Source organism: Zalophus californianus, chromosome 16, assembly GCF_009762305.2.
Source record: "Zalophus californianus isolate mZalCal1 chromosome 16, mZalCal1.pri.v2, whole genome shotgun sequence".
In the NCBI taxonomy this organism is placed as follows: domain Eukaryota; kingdom Metazoa; phylum Chordata; class Mammalia; order Carnivora; family Otariidae; genus Zalophus; species Zalophus californianus.
In genome coordinates this window covers 55,042,124-55,063,737 of record NC_045610.1, presented here as the reverse complement: position 1 = coordinate 55,063,737, position 21,614 = coordinate 55,042,124, and the positions used below count along the sequence as shown (strand labels likewise).

The 21,614-nt window shown below is 53.9% G+C and overlaps 1 protein-coding gene across 2 annotated transcripts in view; it reads left to right on the top strand.

Annotated features, from left to right (window-relative positions):
- SDK2 (sidekick cell adhesion molecule 2) overlaps nucleotides 1–21,614 on the top strand; it is a 252,647-nt gene that overhangs the window by 190,231 nt on the left and 40,802 nt on the right. For both annotated transcript variants that reach the window (XM_027568023.2, XM_027568022.2), the window contains 12 exons: nucleotides 1,681–1,821; nucleotides 3,287–3,468; nucleotides 3,985–4,100; nucleotides 12,244–12,439; nucleotides 12,645–12,743; nucleotides 13,139–13,330; nucleotides 14,660–14,781; nucleotides 15,545–15,654; nucleotides 15,753–15,903; nucleotides 18,422–18,659; nucleotides 19,425–19,540; nucleotides 20,234–20,423. In XM_027568023.2, coding sequence (XP_027423824.2) covers nucleotides 1,681–1,821; nucleotides 3,287–3,468; nucleotides 3,985–4,100; nucleotides 12,244–12,439; nucleotides 12,645–12,743; nucleotides 13,139–13,330; nucleotides 14,660–14,781; nucleotides 15,545–15,654; nucleotides 15,753–15,903; nucleotides 18,422–18,659; nucleotides 19,425–19,540; nucleotides 20,234–20,423 — 1,853 coding nt within the window. The remainder of the gene's footprint in view (nucleotides 1–1,680; nucleotides 1,822–3,286; nucleotides 3,469–3,984; nucleotides 4,101–12,243; nucleotides 12,440–12,644; nucleotides 12,744–13,138; nucleotides 13,331–14,659; nucleotides 14,782–15,544; nucleotides 15,655–15,752; nucleotides 15,904–18,421; nucleotides 18,660–19,424; nucleotides 19,541–20,233; nucleotides 20,424–21,614) is intronic.

Genomic DNA, 21,614 nt, shown 5'->3' with positions numbered 1-21,614 from the left:
GGTAAGACCCACTTACGTAGGAGGCGATTCTGGGCCACCTCAAGCCTATAGGATGAAAGGTCAGAATGACAGCGATACAAATCCCATGCCCCCAAGCTGTGTGCTCACCTTTCCTTTTTTATGTTTCTTTTTAATTCTTTCAGATTTATCTTGAGATACAGTTAACTCATAACATGGTGTGAGTTTAAGGTGGACAGTGTGTCGATCTGATACACTTAAAGAGTATAGTAGGATTACCACCATAATATTGGCTAACCCCTGTATCCCATCACAAAATTACCATTTCTTTTTTGTGGTGAGAACATTTAAGATCTATTTTCTGGACACTAAAGTCAATTTAGACACTGAGACCAATGGAACAGAATAGAGAGCCCAGAAATAAACACTCACATATATAGTCAACTGATATTTTTACAAAGAAACCAAGAATGTACTTGGCTCTTTAAAAGATTCTCTTAGGTGTGTATACGCAGACCTCTGGCTTAAATCGATTATTTGGTTCTGCCACAGTTCCAGTGAGCTTAAGTCTATGTGGCTCTCACGAGGGGGAATGCCACAGGGGTCGTGACACCCTAACCGGAAAGCGAGGTGGCAGGTAACAGCCTGGCAGGGAGGGCAACTACAGGAGGATTTATTCCCTCGCCGTTTGTTGAACACCTACTATGTGCCGGGCTGTGTGTAGACCATGAGGGGTACGGGGAACAAAGTGGATGCAGCCCCAGCCCTCCAGAACTACAAAATCCCAACAACAGAAATCCTCCAAGTGCTGCGAAAACCACCCTCCACCTTCTCCAGGTCTTTGGGCTTCACTTCAAGGCCCGATTCATCTTTCCTGATGAATCTTCACACTAATAGCCTTGAGTCATGAAGAAAAAGGTTAAATCACCCTCGCTCGCAGGCTTTACAAAGACATGGGAGTGTGCAGTACATTTTGGAAAGCTATCCATCAGAAAGCAAAAACATAAAAATAAACTGAAAGGGAGAGACATCCATCAAAAATAATTAACTTCTGTTTTTAATGGATGCATGTCAGTTAGGCGAACAATACACCGCAATGGAACACTGCGTCCCCTAGCAATGCCAGAGAAAGAAATGCAGTGAGGCTCGCTTCCGGAAGCGGGGGATGGGCCCCCCCCGCCACGTGCCTCTTCAGCCCCACCTGGGCTGCCCTGCCCACAGCCTGGGGCTCAGCTGGGCAGAAAAGGAAGCCTCGTCACAGAGCACCACCAGCCTGCAAGTGGGAAGTGACTGTCAAAAGAGGGAGCCACTCCTTTGGAGGGACTGTTGAACACTCCTGCTTCTGAACTACCTGAGGAGTTAGGACATCATCAGCCCCCACAGCAGCTTCTCTGACATCCGGGAAACTGAGGCCCATGTCCCTCAACAGCACAGACAACACACACATCTGGGGCTTTGCAGTGTTGTAAAAGGATTCATCCGTACATGGTGTTCCTTGAGCCTCAACCAGTCTTAGAAAGCAGCAAGTAGAGCTTTATTATACTCCTTTAAAAGATAAAAGAACAAGCTCAGAGAGGTTAAGCGACTTGCCCAAAAGCACACAGCAACTGTGCAGAGTCATCCAGGAACAGAGCAGCCTCCTCGTATCCCATCAAATTCCTGTATTTGCCCTCAAGACTAAGAGTGGAAAGGCCCACCCACGCTTGATGTTTTCATATCCAGGGTCTCCCTCCCCGAGGAGCCCCCCACAGCTCCCCCGCAGAATGTCATCGCCAGCGGCCGGACCAATCAGTCCATCATGATCCAGTGGCAGCCGCCTCCCGAGAGCCACCAGAATGGCCTTCTCAAGGGCTACATCATCAGGTAAGCACCCCCTGCCTCCCCGGGGAAAGGAGGGGCAGCCCCCACCCAAGGGAAGGGTTGGGAGTGGATCGGAAAACAGCCAAGTCATGGCAGGTACTTCTCCATCTCACAAGGACCAGGCAACAAGAAATGACTTCGCCCTGGTAGGAAGGACTCAGGTTAGACATATAGAGGAACTTCCAGAAGGCAGAGTCTTGGAAAACAACACGAAGGCTTGAGAGAGGAGGTACAGGGTAATGTCATCAAGGCTGTGTGGATCGGCAGGTCGGCCACATGTCAGGGCTCCACAGAATAGGGCACAGGGAGACAGGTAACTATCCAAGGGGCCAACCATCTGGGAAACTAGGAACACTCCATCTGAAGCCACCTACTTGGCCAAGGACGGTCAAACAGTGGACCTCCTTTTGTTGGTCCTTATTGCAAAATGAAGCCCAGTTAGGGAGACTTTCATGTCTATGCTTGACCAAGGGTACTTCACCGGTAACCTCAAACTGAGTTATTAAGTGCTACTAATTTGGTGTCGCAAATTCAAATTAGCATAAGACTAAAGTTACTGAGCTTCCATCAGTATTCTGAATTCTGGCTGGCTGCAAAATGCACGTCTCTTTCCTGTATGTGTGCGCTCTCCCAGCACTGGTATGCCCAGATCTGGAAGGAGTTATTGTTGACTTGACTGCTCCATGATCCGTTAATTTTGTGGTGGGTTTGTGGTGAACCCTAATGGGGAGTGGCCCTCAAGCGGCGGTCCCTAGACCAACAGTGGCCTCAATTTGAATGCCAACTCTCAAGTCCTACCCCTGATCGTGGGAAGCTTTGGGGTGGGCCCAGCAACCTGGGTTTCAACAAGCCCCCTGGGTATTTCTGATGCATGGTAAGTCTCTGAGAACCACTGCTATGGGGTCTTCTAACACATCAAAATAATCTGGGGCCTCTAATTTTCCAATAATGTGTGTGTTGTGGTTCACCTATGAGCTATCCATCCCCCCAAATTTTGCCTATACAGACCCCACTTCTGTATTACCACGTGTTCTTTTTCCAGTGGAAGGTAGAAATTGATAGAGTAGGTAGCTCAAGTTTGTTCTTTCCCCCTAAGTGAGTGACTGTCAAAAGAGGGAGCCACTCCTTTGGAGGGACAAAGAACACGGGCCCAACCTTCGGACGTGGCTCTCCATCAATGACCCCTCCAAGGTGAGACCAGTGTGATCTGCCCAGAAACTCTTAGTGTCCGTGGTTAGCCAATCTCGCCAATGTCCAGCTCCATCAAAAAGAACAGACACATCCTCTAGACCTGTGGTTATTTAATTTAAAGTAATTATAGAAGTACACGTTCCCAGCTGCACCAACCACATTTCAAGTGCTCAGCAGCCATGCGTGCGCACAGCTGCCATATTGGACGGCACGGGTATGGAACATTGGCACCATCACACGTGGTTTCCTGGGCCACGTCCTGCCTTCCTCCGCTCAGGTACTGCCTGGCTGGGCTGCCCGTCGGGTACCAGTTTAAGAACATCACGGATGCTGACATCAACAACCTGTTGCTGGAGGACCTCATCATCTGGACCAACTATGAGATCGAGGTGGCCGCCTACAACAGTGCCGGGCTGGGTGTCTACAGTAGCAAAGTCACCGAGTGGACACTGCAGGGAGGTGGGTGGGCATCGTGACCGTGGAGGAGTTGGTGCTTCTCTCTCTCCCTCCCCGGCCCGCACCTGTCGGTCTGCACCTGTTTCCCCCAGTCCTGAGCTATTGCCCACTGTGCCTGGCTACCCCATAGGGCGGGAGGGTGCCGAGGGGCAGAGGAGTTGTGGGGGGGAGGATGATGAAGGCAGAGGCTTCAGGGGCACAGGGACCTTCTTTGGAGTCCGTGTTACTGGATCATGAGACAGCTCGCATCCAGGATTGTACATAACAACCTCCCCCAAGCACGTTCCTATCCACCGCTTCTGTTTATGGGTGCCCTGTGAAATGGGTCAGGCAAGTGTTATTAAACCCAAACTGATCAAGAGAAAGAGGGTGCCTCAAGTCCACAAAGCAAAGGGGGGAGGGGGTGGGGCAAAGCAGGGGCTGCCGGCCCCATGCCTGTTGTTTTCTCTACTTAACTGGGCGAGACCGACTTGGCTCCCTGCACCGCCCCCCTCACCGCTTCCCTCTGCTCTCCTCCAGTCCCCACTGTCCCTCCTGGCAATGTGCATGCGGAGGCCACCAACTCCACGACCATCCGCTTCACCTGGAATGCCCCCAGCCCCCAGTTCATCAATGGCATCAACCAGGGCTACAAGGTACGTGAGGCTCACCCTGCCCCAAGAGAAAGGCTGGGGATTCTCTGCGGGAGGTCGCAGGCCGAGGAGAGGGGAAATCATTGGTTCAAGCCAAGCAGAGGACACGTGATCAAGGTGAAAGGCATGCAGGCAGGACCCCTCTAGGCTGGGGCGGGGGGGGCGGGGGGGGAGCGGAGGGGGTGTGGTCTGGACACTGCCCAGCCTGTGACCCAGTGCAGAGCAACTTCTCGGAGAGAGTGGGTTATAAGCAAAACCAGGTTTGTTTCAGGCTCAGGAACACCTGGGCATAGCCGTGGCCTCAGAAAAATCTAGAACCCACTTCTTCCTGCCAAGCTGTGGCTCTTTTAGAGGCACACATTGTCTGTGGGCTGGAGCCGGGCGGGGGGAGAGTAGCTCATGCACTCTTTCTCTCTCTCTCTCTCTAAATAAATAACCACAGAGAGTGTGGTTAAGGGCACGGGACTGGGACCCTGACAGATGTGGGTTCGAATCCTGGCTCTGGTTCTGCCCCTCGCTGGCTCCCTGGACATGTCCTACAGTCTGTCTGAGCCTTGCCCCTTCGATAAATGCTGATTGAGCCCTCCTGTATGTACTGTTCTAGCTGCCGGAAAACCGGGCTCAACTCCCACTCCCTCATTTGCGAGTGAGGGTGATAATAACGCCGATTCCTTAGGGTTGCGTGAGGATCAAATGAGAGAATATCCGTAACTCGTTGAGCACAGTGATACACACGTAAGTGCTCTGAGAGCCATCGGAGCCATAGTAGGGATGCGTCCGCCCGATCAGGCGGCCCTAACCAGGTGCCACCGTCTGGGCGGCTCCAACAACAAAACTCTTATTTCCTCCCACCCCCAGAGGCTGGCAGTCTGAGATCCAGGTTTGGGCAGGGCTGGTTCCCTCCGAGGCCTCCATCCTTGGTGCGCAGGTGCCCCCTTCTCCCCGTGCCCACGCGTGGTCCCTCCTCTGCGTGCGTCCTGATCTCCTCTTATAAGCATGCCGGGACTACGGCCCACCTTACTGACCTCATTTTAACTTCACTGCCTCTTTAAAGACGCTCTTTCCAAATACAGTCACATCCTGAGGCCCTGGGGGCTAGGACTTCAACATGTGAGTTGCGGGGGTGGTACGCAGGTCAGTCCATGACAACTAGTGTAGCCATAATAATAGCAGGTGTCGTTCAGCTGCAGGGTATTGGTAACGGGCAGCAGCGGCGGTAAATCTATCATATCATTGTAACCGTGCTACAAGTCAGGCCTTCCCAGCCAGCCCCTCTGAGGTCCCAGACCTTGCTCCCACGTCTGGGTCTCTGCTCTCACCCCACAGGGAGCACCCTGCCAAGCTCCCCTAAGAGAACAGAAGACAGATTGCACAGCGTGTGGGGTGTGCAGCGTGGGGCAGGTGGGAGGATGCAGTCGGCCCCCTCCAGATGTGGGAGGGCAAGCAGTGCATTTGAGGGGTGTGCCCCCGGGGAAGCAGGCCGTGAAGGAGAAACACCACAAGCTCTGGCTTTGAGCCCAGCGTGCTGGTGACCTTGTGATGACCGCCGACACTTCCGGGAGGCTCCTGCACTTGCTCTGTTCCATGTGTGCACGTGCGGGACGAGCAAGATGATTTCTAGGACTTGCAGCCTTAGCCGTTATTCCTGCGAGTGGCGGGGGGAGAGGCCTGGGCAGAAAGGGACTGAGATGAAACCACCAGGAGAATTTTCTGCTGGTGTTGCAAAAAAAAGGAGGGATGGTCTGGAGCTGGGTATGGCCCTGCCACAGTCCTCTCGCTCCCAGGAAGGCAGGGCACCAGGCCGAGCGGGGCTGTCCTGGGGCAGGGGGCTGCAGCTCACTGGCCAGAAAAGCCTCCTAATTGGGACTCTGGGGCGAGGCAGGGGAGGGAAGGGGAGGCTTGCGTAGCTCTGAGAAGCAGAGGAGCTGAGCTGGGAACAATTAGCTTCTTGCCGTCAATTCTGAGTTTTCTTCCACAAATTGGGGGTGGGGGGGATGGGGCTGGGCTGCAGACTTCTAAGGCAGACGGCTCCTGGCAGGCCAAGTGGCCAGGACCGTCAGGGCGAGGACCCAGACAGAGCAGGAGGAGGCTGCAGAAGTCCGCCTGACTGCCAGGTCTGCTTGGCGCCCAGCACCATGGCTGCCCCACAAACCGCGGGATGAACTGCCCAGACATGATGAGCGCAGGAGGGCACTTTCACACTCGGCAGGGCACTCTGTGCAAGCCTGGCAGGAGGCTGAGGCTTGACTCACGTTCTTCTCTCAGAAGAAGGAAGTCTTTTCTCCTCACCCCATTTCACAGAGGAGGAAACTGAGGCACGAGAGGCAAGTAACTTGTTCAAAGTCAGAGTACCTGCAAAGCTCAGATTCAAACTTCAGAGCCTACACCTTTTCTTGCATTAAAAAGAAAATGCATGGGGCGCCTGGGTGGCTCAGTCGGTTAAGGGTCCTACTCTTGATTTCGGCTCAGGTCATGACCTCAGCGTCTTGGGATCAGCAGGGAGTCTGCTTAAAGGATTCTCTCTCTTCCCCTCCTCTGTCCCTCCCCCTGCTCATGCACTCTTTCTCTCTCTCTCTCTCTCTCTAAATAAATAAATAGGTAAATAGATAAAATTAAAAAGAGAAAATGTGTCCTGTGATTTAACTGTAAAATAATAACTATGCCTTGATTTTTTTTTTTCCCAAGTACAAAGGGATTCAAGCAGGGATTTTGTTTCTTGCTGCTTTGGGCTTCCGCATCACAGGGAGAAAACACCAGTGCATGGTCTTTGCGTTCCTCCAATGAGAATGGACCCCCCACCCCCTTGGAATTGTTAAAAATTTTCAAACATCTACCAAAGTAGAGGGAAAACAATAATAACTTTAGAAGACCTAATGTATCCCAGCTTCCACAATTACCAGCTCATGGCCAAATGTGTTTCATTCCCCGACCCTCTGACTCTGCCCTCGAATATTGTTGAGCAAATCCCAGGCCATCGTATCATTTCATCCATAAATACTTCTGCCAAGAAGTATTATAAAGCCTCTGTTTCAAACACAACCACAGTACCCACACTGTCATCATCGTGCCTAAAAATATCAACAGTCCTCTTGATGTCATCAGATATGCAGTCAGCACTCACATTTCTTTGACTAGTTGCTTTATTTGCTTCGGGATCCCAATGAAGTCCACACGACTGCAATTGGTTGGGTATTTTTTAGGTCTCAGCTGATTTATAGATTCTCTCTCTCTCTCTCTCTCCCTCCCTGCCTCCCTCCTTTCTCTCTCTCTCTTTCTTGTAATTTATTGAGTCAAGAAACTTAATCATTTGCCCTATAGAATTTTCCACAGCCTGGATTTTGCTGATTGCCTCTCTGTGGGGTCATTTAACACATGCCTCTGAATGCTGTATTCGCAGTAAATTGGAACTTAGAACTAGAGGCTTGATCAGATTCAGGTTTGATGATTTCGTGGTTTTTTCCCAAATATTATTTCCTAGATGGTGCTGTGCATTTACATCAGAGAGCATAAAGCCTGGCTGTCTCTCTTACTATCGTGTGGTGACCATTGACCACCCTGTGTGATCTATTATTTCAATAGGGTTGCAAAATGGGGACAGTCAAATATTATAATTTCTCCTTGGTGTATTAGCAGAAACGTTTTCCAATAAAAAGAATTTCCCCCTTACCAACTCTTTGGTTACCTAAAGGTTCATTTTGTCTAGGAAAAGCGTGGCCAAAACTCAGTCCGTTTCCATCACTCACCAATTTTCAGAGTAATGAATGTCATTCCTTAGCATCTTCTAAAGTGACAGATGAGTTTGGATGGGGGAGGGGGGACATCTTTTTGTTTTATTCTTGGTATATTATTATGTACTCGAGGATCTTTACCTCATCTGGTATGTTTCAACCCATGGCTGTTATTATCCATGTTGATGCCAGATTGACCCATCGTTGGCCTCTTTGGTTGCTGAGTCCTTTTGACGGGGCCCCGGTAGGCCGACAGCTTCCTTGTAGTCTGACAGGATGGTCCAAGCTGTGTCCATTTCCTGCGCCGTCCCTGGGATCAGCCGTGTCTTTAGGGAATCTTGTTCTTTTCGGTCGGAAATGATAATTAGACACCACAGTCTAGGCACCGGGGGTGCTCCTTATACCAGCCCCCGGAGGCCGTTTCTAGGCTCTGTTAATGGACAGCTCAGAAATGCTTCTCCCTCTTCTCCTCCTTCTTTTCAGATAAGACACATCCAGATACTTCCAACTCAATTGCAGGGCTATAAGCTCTTTAATCTTCTTATTGGTCTTTTGTCTCTCTCTTCTCCACACTGAAAATCCAGTTCCTACAACACCAACATAATTACCTGCTTCCTTTATCCCAAAAACACCCACAACAGTTTCAGAACAGTCATCCCATCACGGTGACGGTGACGACCGGCGATCGCGGCAGGTTATTTACAGCGCCCTCCGTTCCCGGGGTGTATCCCCCGCTGCGGATGTCCTACCCCTGGCTGGGCTACAAAGTCTCTTGAAACAGTTTCTCTCTGTGTAAGTTTGCTACAGCTCAATACATCCTTAGGTGCATTTGTTTCATTTTGGTTTTGATTTTTAGGGATTGATTTTTTAATTTAATTTTGTTCTATAATTATGGAACATATTTACATGGTTCCAAAGTTAAACATACAAAGTAAATTCATAGAAAATCGGCCTGAATTCTGGTCCTTTCCCTCCCCCATAGGTTTGATTTCTTTTTGTTTGCTTGCTTTGGTTTTTCCTCTCATTTTAAGCAAATGCAAACATATATAAATGTGTGTCGTCCCCTTCTTCCATAAATGACAGCCCACTCTAGCCACTTTCTCCATCTTGCTGCTGCTGCTGCTTTTTTTTTATTTTATTTATTTATTTGACAGAGAGAGAGACAGTGAGAGCAGGAACACAAGCAGGGGGAGGGGGAGAGGGAGAAGCAGGCTCCCCGCCGAGCAGGGAGCCCGATGCGGGGCTCGATCCCGGGACCCTGGGATCATGACCTGAGCCGAAGGCAGACGCTTAACCGACTGAGCCACCCAGGCGCCCATCTCCATCTTGCTTCTTTATTTGCATTATATTCTGGGGATCACTCCGTAGGAATATAGAGATTCCCGGTTCCCTTTTTGACATCTATACTGGACTCCATTATGTGGCTTTCCCATAGTTTGGTCAATCAGCTCCCCAGCGATGACATTTGGGTTGTTTCCAGCCTTTTACTATAATAAACATTTCTGTAGTGAATAGCTTTGTGCATATATATTTTCATATCTTTCACATTTCACTCTAGAATAGATTCGTAGAAAGGAGATTGCTGGATCGACGGATAGATGTATATATAATTTTCCTACTACTGCCAAATCCTTCCATTATTTTTAAATTCTTTTAATTTAATTTTTTAAACAGGAAATGTATTTACATGATTCAAAAACCAATGAAAGTAAAAAGATAAACGTGTAGCAGAAATCATCCCACTCCAGTTCCTTATCTGCCTGGTTCTGTCCCACCCACCCAACCCCCAAACTCTCCCCACTCCTGGTAACCACTGTTGTTAATGTCCTGCATATCCTTCCAGAATGTTCTATGTGAATCCATACACATGCAAAGAGATAGACAGGGAGAGAGGGAAAGACAAAAGGAGAAGGAAAGAGAATTTCCTCTACTTTTTTGTTAACTCCAGCAGCTAGCAGGCTGTGTATACCCCCCACCCTCTCATCCCCATAACACACTGCCTCCACCAGAAGCAAAAGGCACATCACTTCATCCCTCCTCCTGGCAGCCAGCAAGGTAGCTATCACTGTCCCCATAATAGCCTGAGGCTCAGAGAGGCTGAGTGACTTTCCCAGGGTCACACAGCAAGGAGCAGAGCTGGGTTCTGTTCTTCCTCTCCTCTGCTCTCCAAAGCAGAGTTGCCTGGCCCAGGAACCTCGATCTGGTGCTGCTCCCCAAGCCCACAGGCACCCGCATCCCCCAGCCATGCTCGGAACAGCCCAGTCTGCTTAGACTCCAAGACTAAAGTCCTGATAGCCTGGCTAGCAAGAGCAGGCATGCAGACAGCAGAGAGAAACTCCGACACTCACCTAGCAGCAGTGTGTACCTCGGGAGGCAGAGGCCTTCATCCAGGATCTGCGGGGGCAGCGGGGGGTCCACAGATCTGAAGCCAGCCCCTGGCAGGCCCATGTGCACCAACCGGGCCTCAACTTTTGTGATCCTCAGTTCTCTTCCTGCAACAGCATAGGGCAGTGATGCCCACATCCAGTCCTCGCTATGATCATGCAGTGGGACTGCTCAGCAACGGGCTCACCCCAGTGCCCGATGCAGAGTACGAGCGCATCAGACAGTAGCCCTGGGGTGCACTCACTCGAGCACAGATTCTATCCCAGGCCTGCCCAGAGCCCACCTCCTTTCAGGGAACAGAAGGTGCAAAAGGCAAGTCTGTAGTCTTCCTGGCCTGGGGGAGAAACCTCTGAACCCTAAGCCTCCTCCTCTTTAGACACAGCTAGAGAATGACAGTGGCTGACATCCCAGAGTAAATATTTTGAAGCCACCTCAGTCCTGCTGCCATCTTGAGCTTGGAGCCATAAGACGAAGTCGTTATTCAGAAAACCACACAACCCTGTGCATTTCTGGGTCATTTTTGAAGCCAATTGCCAGTGATATTCTTTTAAGGCACCTGTAAAGATATTCTTTGTCCTTTATTCCTACAATAGTGGTAGTGATTATAATTGGCCTAAACCCAATAAAATAATATTTTACCTAGATTTTGCACTTGCTGGGGAACACACCACACAATTAATTCTATTGGCGTAATTAATTCAAATTTACATTAATTAAATTAAATTAAAACATTAAACTTGTTTCTTAATCTATTCCAAAGAAGTTCGGCAATTTAATTGCTCTGAAACAAGATAACCAAAATAAGGAGAATATTTAACATACTTATTAAATGCCACTTAGTATTTCTGATTAGTATTTTTAGGGTCTAATTAGTGTCTAATTAACTTGCTATAGGCTATCTTTTCACAATACCAATTAAATCTCCAAACATCCTTTATAAACACACAGCCCCGAAAAGGAGATGAAGCATTGTTATAGGGGCGAGTTAATCAGGAGACATCAGCATGGTATTGTTTTATATCTATAAATACCCGTGCTTATTAAAACTCATCAAGTGTTGCTTTTCACCATTCATTGCTAGTTAATCAACTTCAAATGAACGAGGAAGTCTCTGAGACCAGCTGTCATTGTCGGGGACAGATGAAGGGCCCAGAACGCAGGAGTGTGAGGTGACAGATCGAGGGGCAAGGAGAGGAGGAAGGGGAAGCAGGAAGGGCGTGGGTTACAGGTGCAGAGCGGAAGTCAGACAGGAAAGCCCTGCTGCGTTTCCAGATGGGCTCTTCTCGCCGACACCCTGCCTCCAGGTCGGGTCTCAGACTGAAATCCCGGCTTGGAACAAGTTGAAAGGACTAGCAGGAGTGGCAGCTCTATGGGGAAACTCCAAGGGAGACCCTGCCCAGCCCAGACGGAGAAATCTGTAGGAGCCTCTCTGAGCCTGGGTCCTCATCTGTAACACACAGGGCGGGCTCCGCGCTCAGAGGGACCCCCCGACCACCACCACCACCACCACCACCACCACCACCACCACCACCACCACCACCACCACCACCACCACCACCACCACCACCACCACCACCACCACCACCACCACCACCACCACCACCACCACCACCACCACCACCACCACCACCACCCCGTTCCGTTCAATGCTCAGCTGCCGCCACCTTGCATTTCTTAAAAATTTTTTAACAAGGGGACCCTCCATTTTCATTTTGCACTGAACCCGCAAATTATGCAGCCGATCTTGGTAGAAAACCTCCCTGGTGAGAGACCCCCTCGTGGAGCGCACTCAGCCCAGTGCCTCGCTCTCAGTAAGTTGCTCACTGAACAGCCAGCACACCAAAGGGAACGCGCAGAAGGACGGACGTTCGTGGCTTGGGGGCATCCGCGCAGCCATCCCTTTCCTAGGAGGAGGGACCCTAGGGAGCTGGGCTCCTAGACGCTCTCTGTCCGTTAGCCCAGACTGTGGGAGAGCGCTCGGCCTCTTCTGGAACATTCTTGCTGCCCTGCCTGAATTGCTGGCCTCTCCCCAGCTGATTGCCTGGGAGCCGGAGCAGGAAGAGGAGGTTACCATGGTGACTGCCCGGCCCAACTTTCAAGACAGCATCCACGTGGGCTTCATGTCTGGCCTGAAGAAGTTCACCGAGTACTTCACCTCTGTGCTGTGCTTCACCACTCCCGGCGATGGGCCTCGAAGCACCCCCCAGCTGGTGCGCACCCATGAGGACGGTAGGCACCACCCAGGCCCTGTGTCCCTGCCCCCCTTACCACCCACCCACCCAAGAGCCAGACTGAGCGCTCCACATACGGGGCGATCCCAGCCTTGTCTCCCATCCTGGGGTGCCCCTGGAGCACTGCGGGCTGTCTTGCAGACAGTGGTCTCTCTCTGGCTCTAACATGCATTGGGTGGGGGGGGGACCCTTTTGGGGTACAGTGCCTGGTCCTGTGGGACACCTGAGCTTCAGTGAAATTCTGGACACCTCGCTGAAGGTCAGCTGGCAAGAGCCAGGAGAGAAGAATGGCATCCTCACAGGTAAGGGTGACAGGTGGGCGTTCCTGAGCCCAGGGGCGAGACAGGGTCGTCCCGTCCATCCTGTTGACTGATGTTCATCCAAAGCCTCCCAGCAAGCCACCCTTTCTTAGAACGTGCTCAGAGGAGGTTCTCAGCCCCTCTGCTCTGTAGCACGTCCCAGGTCCTCCACCGCAGGCCTCAAGCACCCACCATAATGACTTGCTCCCTCCTACAGTCCCCACCCAACAGGGGCATCCCACCCGAGTTATACCTGGGGCCACAGGCACGAGGTTCCCAGCTCCCTCGGCCTCATTGCTCCCAACCCAGACTAGTGAAAAAGGGAGAAGCAGAGCAGAAGAGCCAAAGCCAGCGTTTGGTCACAGCTAAGCTCACTCACAACTGGGGCCTCTCCCCAGGGTACCGGATCTCCTGGGAGGAGTATAACCGAACCAACACCCGCGTGACCCACTACCTGCCCAACGTGACCCTGGAATACCGCGTCACGGGCCTCACTGCGCTCACCACCTACACCATCGAGGTGGCTGCCATGACCGCCAAGGGCCAGGGCCAGGTGTCTGCGTCAACCATCTCCTCCGGGGTGCCTCCAGGTGGGTGCCCACTCGCAGGGCAAGACTCCTGGCCTCTTGTGGTCTTCCTCCTGACCAAGGGGCTTCCCTTTTTCTCAGGAATACTGGCTTTCTTCCCCCCCCGAGCTCTCCCCTGCCTTGGGTCCATGGTCCCTTGAGCTTCCCCCAGAGCAGGCTTACGTCTCATGATCCCAGGTCTCTGGATGGAGGCTCAGTGGACCCACTGCTGCTTCCTCCCATGGCTCTCAGAAAAGCAGAGTCCCCCAGAGGACCCTCCCCCCCGCCCCCCGTCTCATCCACCTCCATGCCACACCAGGTTCTGCATCGAGCAATAGTATCTCTGATTCAGGGGAAGAATTCTCACTATCTCCCAGAAAGTCCAAATGGGATTCCAGCTGGTGGAAGTGTTGGTTGGGAAAGGGTAAAATAAGGTGGCAATCATCTTAAACCTGGTATAAAGAGCAAGCTGAGATCTACTCTCAGCCCTGCTTCTGCCAAGCTCTGTGACCTCAAGCAAGTCAAATGGCCCCTCTGTGCCTCAGTTTCCCCATCTGTATCTATAGGAGGTGGATTAGATAACCACATGGTCCTGGCTGGGTCTGTAAGTCTATGCTTATGGGACCCAGCCAGAATCCCTCGATCTGCGCCCCCCACTCTGCTGCCGAGATGGCTGAGACACCCGAGCTGACTCAGTCAACCACAACTGATAATAACACCAACACATATTTGTGCCTGAAGCTAAGTGCTAGATCTACATCAATTCAGTTAGTCTTCACGACGACCCTGAGGTCAGCGATATTACCATCACCATTTGACTGAGGAGGACACTGTGGCACAGAAAGGTTAGGTGACTTGCCCAAAGACACACAGCATGGAAGCAATGGGGTTAGATTCCAGCTCAAGACAGTCTGACTTCCAGAGTCTATACTCTTTCTGTTCATCCTGAATCCCAAGGTTCCTGGTCAGAAATGAGGGGCTCCCTCCCCGACCCAGCTCTCCTTCTGATCTTCCTCAGCCATGATTGGGTTTGGGAGGGCTGAAAGGAGCTATGTGTGTGGACGGAGAGGAAGATTCCTTTGGGAAGCCCTTGCATGCCCAGCCCCTGTGCCCTGTTCCAACCTCCCTGTGGCCCTGGGAGGCCCTCCTAGCCCCCGAGCCTGCCCCTCAGACCCCTGGTCTGGACACAGAAAGCTGTGGATGCAGGAAGAAGACTGACTCGGAGGGTGGAAGCCTCAGCCCAGCTCCTCCTACCAAACTTGTAGAAGAGTGACATAGCCCCCCACCCAGAGGCTGAGTCTATGTGGAAGGACCTTGTCCTCAACGGATCTCTTCTCCCACCCTGTTTTCCAGAACTCCCAGGGGCCCCCACCAACCTGGGCATTTCCAACATCGGCCCCCGCTCCGTGACCTTGCAGTTCAGGCCGGGCTATGATGGGAAAACCTCCATCTCCCGCTGGCTGGTGGAGGCTCAGGTAAACCCTGCTGCCGGGGGCCCCACAGCCCACGCAGCCTGTGTCCTGGACGTGGGCATGGCCGTGCACTTGAGAGCGAACCATACGTGTGTTCACACCTGTGGGGATTTTCATAGGCAACTGTCATGTGGCCAAATATCCCAAAAATGCCCACCGTTCCCAGTTCTGCCTCCACTTCACCTGACCACCGTGTGCACACGCATGCACGCATGCACACATGCACACGCACACGCACACACACACACACACACACACCAGTCCCCGTGGGTCGGGCAGGGACTGACCAGCCTGGAGAAGTACACAGCTGCCGCCCACAGCCCCAGAAGTGGCGAGTTTCTACTTTGGCTGCCCCCGGGGAGCGTCCATCAGTTCTAACACTTGGGCCATACCCCCAGAAATTCAGATTCTGATGAAGCTGGGATTTGAGAAGCATGCCAGGGTGTTCAGAATCCCCTGGGGAGCTTGGTAAATACCCAGATGCCTGGGTACCACCCCCAGGGATTCTGATGGGCTCAGTCTAGGGCAGGGCCCTGGCATGGGTTTCTAGCAAGCATTCCACCAGATTCTATGTAAGACAGCTCAGGGTCAGGCTTAAAGTCATTTTCAGGGCCTGGAAAGGTGGTGACCCCATTTGGGGCTCTCCAGGTGAGCCCCAGAATGGAATCAAGACCTTCATGGGCAGGACTTTACCTCTGAGAACCTGGGGCACAGGACATCTCAGCCCCACAAGCTGAGCAGGTCTAAGAGCGTCTCCCTTTTCTAGGTAGGCGTGGTTGGGGAGGGAGAGGAGTGGCTGCTGGTTCACCAGCTCACCAACGAGCCTGACGCCCGTTCTATGGAGGTGCCCGAACTCAACCCCTTCACCTACTACAGGTAACAGGGCCGAATGCGGGGGGCTGCCCAGACCCAGATGGCCATTGGCCCTGGGGTCCTGCCCTCATCACCTTGCTCGCTTCCTTCCCCCACCCCAGCTTCCGAATGCGCCAAGTGAACATCGTGGGCACTAGCCCACCCAGCCAGCCTTCTAGAAAGATCCAGACCCTCCAGGCACCCCCTGACATGGCCCCTGCCAACGTGACCCTGCGCACAGCCAGTGAGACCAGCCTGTGGCTCCGCTGGATGGTGAGGCTCCCATGAGAGCATTGGGGGTGGGATGGCTCCTTGGTCCTTGTCACCCTGCCACGGTCATTGCCTCCAAGGGGGCCACATCAAAGGGGGCGGTCACCAGAATACCCACAGCTCCCTTCTCTTTTCCTTACACCTAGCACCTTTAAGGTGCCTGATAATCAATCTTAGCCAAATGAACAAATACCTTCTGTAAGAAGGAACTAAGAAACGCTGTTCAATGAGTGTTGCCAGGTGCCAAGCAGTTTATGTTTTCTTCCATTTAATCCTCCTGGTCATCCTGCAAAGGGCACATTGCGACCCCAATTTACAGCCAAGGAAACTGAGGATCAGAGAAGTTAGGCACTCGCCCATGGCCACACAGCTCCCAAGTGGTAGGCCTGGGGTTCAGATGTAAGTCGTCCCTTGCACCAAGTCAGAGAGTGAAGGGTCATTTCTAAGGTTGCGGGGCAGGTGCGGGAGACCACCCCTCCAGGTCAGGGTTGCATGTCAAGGGCCGTTACCCCAGGTGACCCTGCACAAGGTAATAATACGAACATCCTGGCGGTTTCTTCTGCCAGGCACAGTTCTGAGCGCTTTAATCAAAGTCAGGCCCAGAACCCTCTCCACAGGCTTGTGACAGCAGAGTGATCCTGGTCCCTACTTTACAGATGGGGAAACTGAGGCAGAAAGCAGTCAAATCACTGTCCCAAGTCCCACCCACCCGCCCCTGCCAACATCCTCCCCTATCCTCTAGTTAACAGCAGGGCTCAGTTTCCCAACCCGGGGAGTCTGTTCCCCCAGAATCCACAGCCCTAACCATGGAGCACATTGCAGCCCCATCTTCCAGGGATCAGGAGAAAACGTGTCTCCCCGATGCCGTTCTCCCCAGGACAGCGTTTTCCCGGCTACTGCCCCACACAGCAGCCATCCAAGAGGTGCTAGGCACGTACAGGACTTCTGACACGAATGTGGGGGACAGCACCCCGCAGCCCGGCTCCTCTCCTTAGTGCTGGGAAGAGCCTGCCTGACCCCGCTTCACCGGCCGGTCTGGCCACGCACGACTTGGTTTTGTTTCCACCTGAGATCTCTTACCACTTGCACAAAACACAATTTGCAATACGCCACTCTGTGGGATTGACTGGAAAGCCCTTTCCCCCTTTCACTTAGCTGGACGCCTGGTAGAAGGAGCTCATGGACATACAGTAGTTCGTGATTATGAGTCCCCTCCCAGGGGCCGGCACTGAGCAGAGCTGTCTTTCCATCCAGCTCAGGGGCCCCACGCCCCACGGGCAGCCCCCCCCGCCCCGGCATGTGCAGCCCCTGTTACTGCTCGCTTGGCCCCTTCCCGCCTAAGCTCTGGCCCCCTCCGGGCCGGCTCCCTGCCTTCCTCCTGCAGTTCACTTTAAGGTTTCCAAACACTAAAAGACTAGAGACTGACTGAGGCCCAGGGGGGCTGGAGGAGGAATAAAAAGGCAATTGGTGCACCGCACAGGGCCCCGGGCACCTCCAGTCCCACGTAATGGTGCACGGCCTGTTACCTTTCCCTAGCAGGTAAGGAAGCGTGCACTCCGGGCCCATTGATTGCTGTCCTAATGGTCTCTGGTTGGCTTCACTAAGTGTCTGTGCTAACAGGAGGCAGTGAGTGTGCAGGGAGTGAGGCAGAGACCGAGGAACGGGAGGAAGTGGGGTCAGAATGTGGGGAGCCTGTGAACCGTGCCCGGGGACGCAGAACGGCAGGGAGGTGAGGGCCCAGGGCACCTCTTCTTTGGAGAGAATCCGAAGGCGGAGTCCTCGGCTCCCACCTACTCCAGACCACAGGTCCCCCCAACATGCACACACCCCCACTGCTTACCAACACTGCCCAGGTTCATCCAAACGACCTTGAGCCATCAGCCACAGCCCCAGGCGCCTAGGAAAGGGATCTGTCTTTTCTCTTGGCTGAAACTCCCCAGAAGGAGGTGGTTGAACATGCGGCGGGAGAGATTCAGGCCTCCTGCGGGAAGGGCTGCTGCCAGTGACTAGTACTCACTCCATCCATGCCCGAGCCGCTGTGCCCCTAACGCTTGCTTCTCCAAGGGCGGCGGGCAGGAGCTGGGAGCCGGCATGTTAGAGGCAATTAAGTAAATGTGTGTTGGCAGCCGAAGCGCGGGAGTTAAGTGGTAGAGACAGCTGAGGCCAGAGGCGCTGTGCTCATCGGCCTGTTGGACAGACAGGTTTGTGGGTCTTCTCTTCAGTCTGAGTGCCCCGGCCGGGTACTGACTTTGCCCTGTGCACGAGAATGGATGCCGCCTCTCCTGGGAGCTTGGCACAGACAGGCAGGGAGACGGGGCGGCGGGGGGAAGCCTCCAGGAATAAAGACTCACACATTCTAAGGCCCACCTGGCGAGAGCACCTCACATGGGCACAGACAGCTTGGACGGTGGGTATGATAATCCTGTGGGGGCTCCCTAGAAGAGGGTGCACAAGCCAGATAGTTCCCTGCACGGGGCAGGCCTGGCCTCAGGGCCGCTCTGCCACCCCTTTCTTCCTGCAGCCTCTCCCGGAGATGGAATACAACGGGAACCCCGAGTCAGTGGGCTACAAGATCAAATACAGCCGGGCAGATGGCCATGGCAAGACACTGAGCCATGTGGTCCAGGACCGCGTGGAGCGTGAGTACACCATCGAAGACCTGGAGGAGTGGACAGAGTACCGCGTCCAGGTCCAGGCCTTCAACGCCATTGGGAGCGGGCCCTGGAGCCAGATGGTGATGGGCAGGACCCGGGAGTCAGGTACTGCGGCCTTTGTACCAGCCCCCCCCGGGCCCCGCAGCCTGTGGCGGGGATTCCCCCACCTTTGTCTCTCTGCCCTCACGGCCTTCCAAGGGCACAAAGGCTGGAGCTATTGTTCGGAATAAGCCCAGACTCAGTTTCCTGTTCATGCTCAACATCCCGGCAGAGTGCCTGACCTTGTTGCCGTGTCCCCCAGCATATTCCCACTGCTCCCAAAATCGGGGGGCTGGGGAAATCCCCACCCCCGCAGGTTAGCCAGGAGGTCTTTCCCTGCAAACTGCCCGTGTCTTTGTGCCCTCACCTTTAACCCTGGTACCCAGTAGTGCCTAAAAGAAGCAGAGATGGGGAGGTTGGATCAGCTCTCAGAACATTCCAGAAGCAGAACCAGCAGCTCACGGGACCCTGGCAAGGGGTCACCCACAGAACATGAGCCCCCAGCCTTCAGGCAGCCCTCCTGCATCCACATGTGGTTCACCGCTCTGAGGCTTTTTCCCAGCCCCTTTTGAAGGACGTCCCCTCCCATCCTGGCCCCCTCCCCACCCCTCACTGCCGTGCAGACAGGAAATGGGGGCTCATCCTCCCATAGGCCCGAGCAGAGGATAACGGGGAGGCTCCTCTGAAACCAGAAGCAGCATCTGCGATGTTCTAGAGCCACCCGGAATCACTGCAGGATAATTTGCTACTGGGGACAGGGTGTCACACCTCCTTCCCCTGTAGTGCCGACCGGGTCCTGAGCTCCTTCCCTCTGCTCCCTCTCCCCCTCAGTCCCATCCTCTGGCCCCACCAACGTGTCTGCCCTGGCCACGACCTCCAGCAGCATGCTGGTGCGCTGGAGTGAGATCCCCGAGGCCGACCGCAATGGGCTCGTGCTGGGCTACAAGGTGAGTCCTGGCTCCAAGGTTGCCCGCATCCCCATCCAAGGTGCCTTGTGCTCATGACCCCTGGGGCCCACGTCTCCGCCTTCTGGAATGGATGCCCAGGAGCTCCCGGCGTCTGTGCTCCGGGCAGCACAGCAACCAAGGAGTCCTCCCGCGGGGCTGGAGGCTTCCAGGGCGGCCCAGGTCCTTGGGGAAGCCCCCACCCACCCATCCCCACAGCCCCCAGGAGGCCCCACTGGCTGCCCCAGCCTTGCTCAGCCCACAGGCTCAGTTCCCATCATCTTCTAGAACTGCTCCCAAAGCTGCGCCTAGCCGCAGGGTTCAGCCTTGGCCCACAGGTTGGGAGACGTGGCTTGATGTCTGTGCCCCCCCCCCCCATTGCTGGCTGTGTGACCTCGTGCCAGTCATGCCCCTTCTCTGGGCCTGTTTTCCTAGCTGAGTGCTCTCTAAGGAACCTTCCAGCTGCCTGGCCCCGTGCGTCTTTGTGTCCCCTGCTCTCCCAGAGCCCAAGCTCCACCGTAGCCCATGCCCCTCATGTTCACTTTGAGTAAAGCTCTGTGCAGGGAGCCACTCCGAGGAGCCCAGGGTCCAGCAGCTCTATCCTGCCTGCCTCACTCCGGGGATGAGACGTGGGGAAGGTGCTAGCATGCAGGACCCAGAGCCCAGGCCCTCACCCCCTGCACTGTGCTCTGGCAGGTGATGTATAAGGAGAAGGACTCAGATTCCCAGCCCCGGTTCTGGCTGGTGGAAGGGAACTCGTCACGCAGTGCCCAGCTCACGGGCTTGGGCAAATACGTGCTCTATGAGGTCCAGGTGCTAGCCTTCACGCGCATCGGGGATGGCAGCCCCAGCCACCCTCCCATCCTGGAGCGGACGCTGGATGATGGTGAGTTTCCCTGTGTGCCTGGGGAGGCTGGGAGCTCCCCTTCCTCCTGCCTGCCCGGCCCTGCCCCTCCGGGCTCACACTTTGCCCCAAAGGGAACCATGGCGTCAGGCTTCTCCTGTGGGGGACAGGTCACCGAGGGCCACCAACCCACTGCAAGGGGATACATGTCCCAGACTGTGCGTCCCTGAGGAAGAAGTGGAAGGCAAGGACAGTTTGGCATCGGATTCAGTCTCTTGCATACTCTCTGGGACAAGCGCACAGAATAGAGACTTGGCACCCGTTTTGATTTGGGTTTTGCCTGGGGCAGGTGCACTTGGAGTAAAGGTCTGTGCAAGGAAGAGGCTCGCTTTTTCCCGGGCACGAGCCTCCCGGTCCCATTGGCAAAAGAGCAATGCCAGCAGGGCTCCAGGCATTCATCCCTGCAGCAGAACTTTCCATCAAAGACTGACCGACAGGTCCTTGGCTCCCTCCCCTCCCCCCACACACGTACTCCGACTGCCCACCACAAACATTGCTGGGGTGCAGACAAGAGAGCAAAAGGGAGCGCAAACAACATATGTCCACGTATTCTAAAGTTATAAATCAAGCTAATGATCTGTTAAACTCAGTATGTTTGACCCTCCTGCCTTGACCGGGAAGGCCAAGTTCAAGTCTAGAAATCTCAGACTTTGGGGGATTGTCTGTTGGGATGAGGCAGCACGGGAAGAGTTGCCCGCCCCCAGCCATCCTCCCCTCTGCCCTGTTCCCTTCCCCTCTCTCCCCTGACACATGGTAATCAGTCTCTGTCCACATGCTCCAAACAGTTGCCCCCCCGCCGGCCATCCCTCAGTCCGGAGGTGCAAGTCTGGAGGGCGGACCTGGGGAACGGGCCCATGCAGACCCTGGAAAAGGAGTGTTTCAGGCTCAGGGTAGGCCCTGTGGCCACCTCACCCTATGGGTGGAAGGAAGTCAGAGTGGTGCCTTCTAAAGCACAGACCCGGGACAAGGCCCCATTGCCCAGTTCTGAGGGCAACCCTGCACGTATCTATGTGTGCACGCGTACACGGACACTGAGCCAAAGGAACTGGAGCCTGGTCCCTTCTGGTTCCTGCCAAATAATGCCCGTTTTTGAGGACAGAAACCTCCCTGATAGCATCTTTGTGTCCCGTGTTGGATCGCAGTGTCAGGCACAGAGTCTCACTCCACAGATCA